General features: G+C 38.9%; 1 protein-coding gene across 5 annotated transcripts; it reads left to right on the forward strand.

Annotated features, from left to right (window-relative positions):
- Positions 1-3,099: 3,099 nt before the first annotated feature.
- LOC135345992 (uncharacterized) lies at positions 3,100-5,026 on the forward strand. Of its 5 annotated transcripts, XR_010397958.1 has the most exons (8): positions 3,100-3,239; positions 3,414-3,578; positions 3,718-4,013; positions 4,129-4,179; positions 4,221-4,277; positions 4,334-4,408; positions 4,556-4,763; positions 4,821-5,026. XR_010397958.1 is itself a non-coding variant. In XM_064543459.1 (6 exons), the coding sequence occupies exons 3-6, from the start codon at positions 4,257-4,259 to the stop codon at positions 4,934-4,936; spliced, it is 420 nt and encodes a 139-aa protein (XP_064399529.1). In that variant the 5' UTR covers positions 3,874-4,013; positions 4,129-4,179; positions 4,221-4,256; the 3' UTR covers positions 4,937-4,960. The 5 variants fall into 5 exon arrangements, 3 of the variants coding, with proteins under 3 accessions (XP_064399529.1, XP_064399530.1, XP_064399531.1); XR_010397957.1 differs by lacking the exons at positions 3,100-3,239; positions 4,821-5,026 and having other exon boundaries at positions 3,760-4,013; positions 4,556-4,696; XM_064543459.1 differs by lacking the exons at positions 3,100-3,239; positions 3,414-3,578 and having other exon boundaries at positions 3,874-4,013; positions 4,821-4,960.
- The last annotated feature ends 596 nt before the right edge of the window (positions 5,027-5,622 follow it).

Below are 5,622 nucleotides of genomic sequence, written 5' to 3' on the forward strand. Positions count from 1 at the left end.
TGTTTGCACATTGTACAATGTTGCTTATAAATTGTACAAGGTTGTACAAGGTTGTAGAAAGACGTACGTTATATTGTATGAAATAATTTAGGTTGTGTAACTACATTGTGAACTTTTATACAAGGTTGTACAAGGTTGTAGAAAGACCTACGTGAAATAATTTAGGTTGTCTATAGCTTGTAAAAGGTTTGTAACTACATTGTGAATTTGGTAAAAAGTATAGTGATATAATTATTCAGCAACCATTTTTTTGCAATGAATAATATATGACTCATTCAGGTTCTTTAGAGTTCGGTAGATAGCTTGCGTATAAATAGCCCAGATCCATCACAATGAACTTGTCAACAATACTCTCTAACGGTATGACATCTTTTTCCCTGGATAAATAGTCCACTATAATATTATATACATGATACATCAGATTTTATAGCTTACTGTGTGGCCTTGAGCGAAACTATATGGTCATTTAGCCCACAGTTTGTAACAAGGTCATTACAGAGCTTAGGATGATAAAACTTGAACAATAGCGTATCCAAGAGCATCAAAGACCAGCACCTTTTCAAGACGGCCGTAGTGACGGACATCACTCTTTACATATTTACATAAACAACTCCTGAATTGTCTCGCAAATGTCCCCTGTATGATGAATTCAATGAATTCAAGGTGATAATTCTATTGCTCGTTGTTATAATTATGAACTTTGAAGTACAGTAGAACCTCGATTATCCGGCCCTCGATTATCCGGAACCTCAATTATCCGGCTTGGCAGTTTTCTTTTTAATCAGATTACATAATTCAGAAAATGGGCGTGTCCCTCAAATGCGCATGCGCGTTGCAGCTGTTACCATGGAGACATGCCTGCTTTTCTTTTGCGCATGCGCAGACAACATGTGGCACTGCTGTTCATCAATAAAGTGGGTGGATCAAGGCGTGGTTTATCTATTCGATTATCCGGCATATTCACTTATCCGGCCAGCTTCTGGAACCAAGGTGTCCGGATAATCGAGGTTCTACTGTATTGTGAAATTTGCAAGCAATTCTGTAGTAAGAGATGTCAGACACACCGATTTTCCATGTACACAGATACTCTGTGTTAATTGCTTGCTGTGAAAATTAATTATTATGTGCATATAACGTCTCACACACTCAGAACCATACCTACGAGTTCCTTTGAGAGATAAGTGCCTTGACAGTTCCTTTTGCGTAGTATCATCTGGTAAAGAGTATCATCTGGTAAAGTGTTAATAAGGCTGGGCATGGATTGCATCATTACGATATGTTGGACCACCTGTATATGCATATAGAATATCTGCATATAGAATAGAAGTTAATTGCATGTTTCTTACTTGTTTCTCAACACTCTGTTTCTCAACACTCTTGGAACCATGAACCATGAAACAATTTCAATAGGGCTGACTCAAATGGAAAGCAGGAATGTGCCGCCGAGGTTCCTTGTAGAAGACCATGAATATTAATGGTCATAAATTCACCTGTATATAGTACGAAAACTCAATTAAAAGCAGTGTATCATAAATAAGATTTAGTACGAACCATAAAAGTCACTGAATAAAAAACAGTAGTGATGGAGCAGCTTTGTGCACTGAGCTAAGTCAGCCTCAAGCACAACATCTTGCAGAAGAAGATAAATACTCTCGACTAGAAGGAGGTGATGTTGATAGAAGTCATCTGGCAATATTTTGTAGAGGACCACTGGACTATAATGTAGCAGCCATGCCTTGAGTTCGTGTGCTGTTGAGTTCGTGTGCTGTACATAAGTACCATAATAACATAAGTACCATAATAATAGTACATATAAATTATGGCAGTGCGAATGTGCAAAAAAAATTGCACTCTGCAGTGTACCTTTCCAAAATTTCCGGGAATGCTCGATGCTACAAGGAGTTGCTACGAGGAGTTCTTTTTATCTCATCCGGTGGTTTGATGGACATCAAAAAAGAATCAATATCTTTTATTTTACTACCCAGGTACCACAATTTGCCATGATGGCAGGGAGTGAACCACAACTTAAGTAAGAGTCAAGTAAGAGTCTAGTAACTCCTAATAGCACACAATGCATGTAATCAAAACTTGTTCCTCTAATGATGTCATGTTTAGGGATTGGGATTGTAGACAGCCACGATGGACCTTTTACTCCCATAACTTAAGGAAAGATAAGGCTGGGTACACTTTAATTCATAACAATCATGGTCAGTACATATGTAGTTAGCACAGTACATTTGTTATTGTGAGAGACTATTTCCATATTTGGCAACATCTACTGTAAACAAGCTAGACCATAATTAACACTACAAGTCATACAACCTAAAATGTGCTTGGGTAATCACACTGTAGAGCATCCTCCACATGTTTTAAATGTTGGGAATTTGTTCTCTTTGGTCCAGAGGGAACTTACGTTCTAACAGTTTAACGAGCTGAGATGCCAGAGAAATCTCAATGAAAGCCCTGCTCCCAGACCCATTGCAAAGGGAGCAATCACAACGTGAAAGCTTCTGGTAGCACTCATTACAGAAATAGTGTAGAATTAAGGCGGAAAACTGCTTTTTAAAATGGTAAAGTGATGGTGGTATGCTATCGCAACAAAGCTTTAGCAAATCTGCAACGGCCTCTTGTGTTAGATTGTCCTTGAAGCTGTATTTGCACACTAGACTGAGGTATGTTGGTATCAGAGCTAGAGCTAGAGCTAGAGGCAAACGAAAGAGAGGCACAGGGGCCGGTGCAAGTAGTATCAGTGCCTTCTTCATTGTCACACTCGTCTAACACGCTTTCTTCTGGTAAGAGGTCATTAAGGGGATCACTTGTAAAGTTCAAGTCAACGATTCCTTCCTGCTCGATTGTGATGTCAGTAGCAACACTACTTCGGTGTGTAGATCTACCATCAGGACTGTGCAGAGTAGCACTTTCGTCTTCAAAATCGAAGGTTGTCGTGTCATGCGTGTTCTCGACCTCACTAGAATCTCTTTCTGTTAGTTTTCGCTTCTTGAGTATCCGATATCTGTGTGTACCACTTGTTGCTTCTCAAGCCATTCATGCAGAAAACGTAGAGAATAGCTAGTTCTACTAGCATTGCTTGCCATAATGTGTTATTTACTAGACTGTGCATGTGGACTTGTACAGTACTTGTACTGCTGTTTCTAGTTCTGATCTGAACATGGCTGGGCCACGCCCAGCTAGCACTTCCGGCAGCACTAAAGTTCTGTGGCTTCTGATTGCCAAGCCACGTGAGTAGCCTGGCTATTATGTAGATCTATTGCACCACGTGGCCAATTACCACCTGGCTATTTTTTGCTTAGCACCAGTTAGAACTATAGAAGTTGAACCAGATAGACACCAGTGCTAATTATTGTAAACCAGTTTAGACTAGTCTACATAATGCCTTCATTTGTTCTTTTAAGATGGATTGGCGAAGAAAGTATGAGCGTTCGTCCTCAATCAACTATCAAGCTCAATCAACTATCAAGAAGGAACTATCAAGAAGGGACACAAAGTGTTCCTTGGTGCTTTTGCACACTTCAAGTGGGGAGGAAAGTATTATGAAGCAGAGGTGCTGGCGTTGTCAGGTAATTTATATGCTGAAAGTAGACCTACGTATATACTTACGTATATACTTTATAAAAATTATCAGTCTACCATGAAGCTTTAATAATTTATATGTAATCCTGTAATCCTGTAATCCTGTGTATGTTCGTACCTATATAGAGAATGAGCAGAACTTGATGAACATACTTGATTAATTGACAGATGGTGAGGTCACTCGTGATCTTGAAGGGTGGTGGTGAAGATGTTGTAGCTGACTCGACTACACCTGAAAAATTACCAACTAAACCTATTGACAAATTGCCTACTAAACCTGCTCCTACTAAACCTGCTGACAAAGTGCCAATTAAAAAAAGTCTAAAAGCCAAAAAAGTTTCTTCAGCTAAGGCTCGTGCAAAGGATCTATTTAAACACCCCCGTTACAGTGAGACAATTCTACCATTGATGCTCAGGCAGTGGTGCGTTGTATTTATAATCCTCGTGCAATCAAAATATTGGGAGCATGCATGTGTGCAAATAGAAGCGTACGTGTTACTTAATTGCAATTACTGTAGTCCCTCTATTCATGTATAGGTATCTCCTCAGACGGATGTGGTTAAAAGAAGTGACGAGCAACTACTTGAGGTAATTATAAGTGTACAATAAAAAATTAATAATGTTTATAGGATTTGGATCAAGGTAATCAGCTGAACGATTCGGGGATGTTTGATGCGAGTTTCAATGTAAGTTTGCTTATAATTCAAGCTGCACATGTGTATACATTTCCACATTTTTCTAGGATCTTAAAGCCTTTGAACCATTAGCACCACCACCGAACCTGGCCAGTGATCATACTATGAAGCAACGACCAAATGTAAGATATATACAATCATATACATAGCTTTTTTAATTTGCGCATATAACATAACTGATGGCATTATGTTATTACTGTATAAGCAGGAAATATTGACAAGCTAGCATTATAATAACTAAAAATCGTTGTGCATGCATGCACAAGCAGGTCAGACGTATTGAGACAATTGAAGGTTACGGCGTATATTTGACACAACGTCAACTTGATGAGGCTCTGCACCAAAGCTGCAGCTCGCCGACTCGCCTTGTAAACTTAATGTCGTGCTTTTTTCCACCGACACTGATGGCGAAATCCTCTTGCTTTGGAACGCGGAGATTCCCGAAACTAAACGAAGATATTGTTGGAGCATGCTTCAGTAAGTCATGGCTGTATGAAATCTGTATGATAATTAAACTATGTCATATGCGTACAGGGTTTGTGCAGGTGCAGAAGAGGTATCCAGAAGTTGGAAGATCAACTCTCGTCAATGCTGTGAACGACAAATGTGCCAATCATAGAAGGGCTGGCACAAAGTGGCTATACACGTAAAATGAACAATCCATTTGTCTCCCCTACTTATGTCATTTACTTACTTATTTTGTCTCACTCTGACTCATTATTGATCATGAACGATTATTGGATGCAACATTGTTACATGTAGGTAGTGTACACAGATTGTTTACAACCTTGCTACAACCTTGTCTACAACCAGGTCACAACCTAGTTACAGTTTCAATTACTACCTTGTCACAGTCTTGTCACAACCTTGTTCAACAGGTTGTGACAAGGGATGTTTGAAATTAGTGAAATTAGTGTTTAGTTTAGTGTAATTTAATATGAACTTTGAACTTTCCATTGAGAATTAATGAACGAGTAAAGATATAATTGAGGTAACACAGGTAACACAATAATGATAACACCGAACCATTAATTATATGAAAACAAGAAGTCAGTCATAGTCAGTCATGTGACGTACAGTTGCCTGAAACCTTCTTGTGTCATTGTGTCATTGTGTCAGCGTAATTTCAGGATATGGTACTCATTGTATGAGTGTGAGTGATGCTTGCGTTCTGACTCCATTAGCCATGTTTTAAAAATTAATTTATTATGTACAATGCTGAATCATGAATCACAACTGCGTGCTATCACTACATCATTGCCCAGATGAAATGTACAAGTTCAATTGTACACGGTACATCATATAGGTTGGCCTTGGCCGACTCTTAAAACCAAGC

Source organism: Halichondria panicea, chromosome 13, assembly GCF_963675165.1.
Source record: "Halichondria panicea chromosome 13, odHalPani1.1, whole genome shotgun sequence".
In the NCBI taxonomy this organism is placed as follows: Eukaryota; Metazoa; Porifera; class Demospongiae; order Suberitida; family Halichondriidae; genus Halichondria; species Halichondria panicea.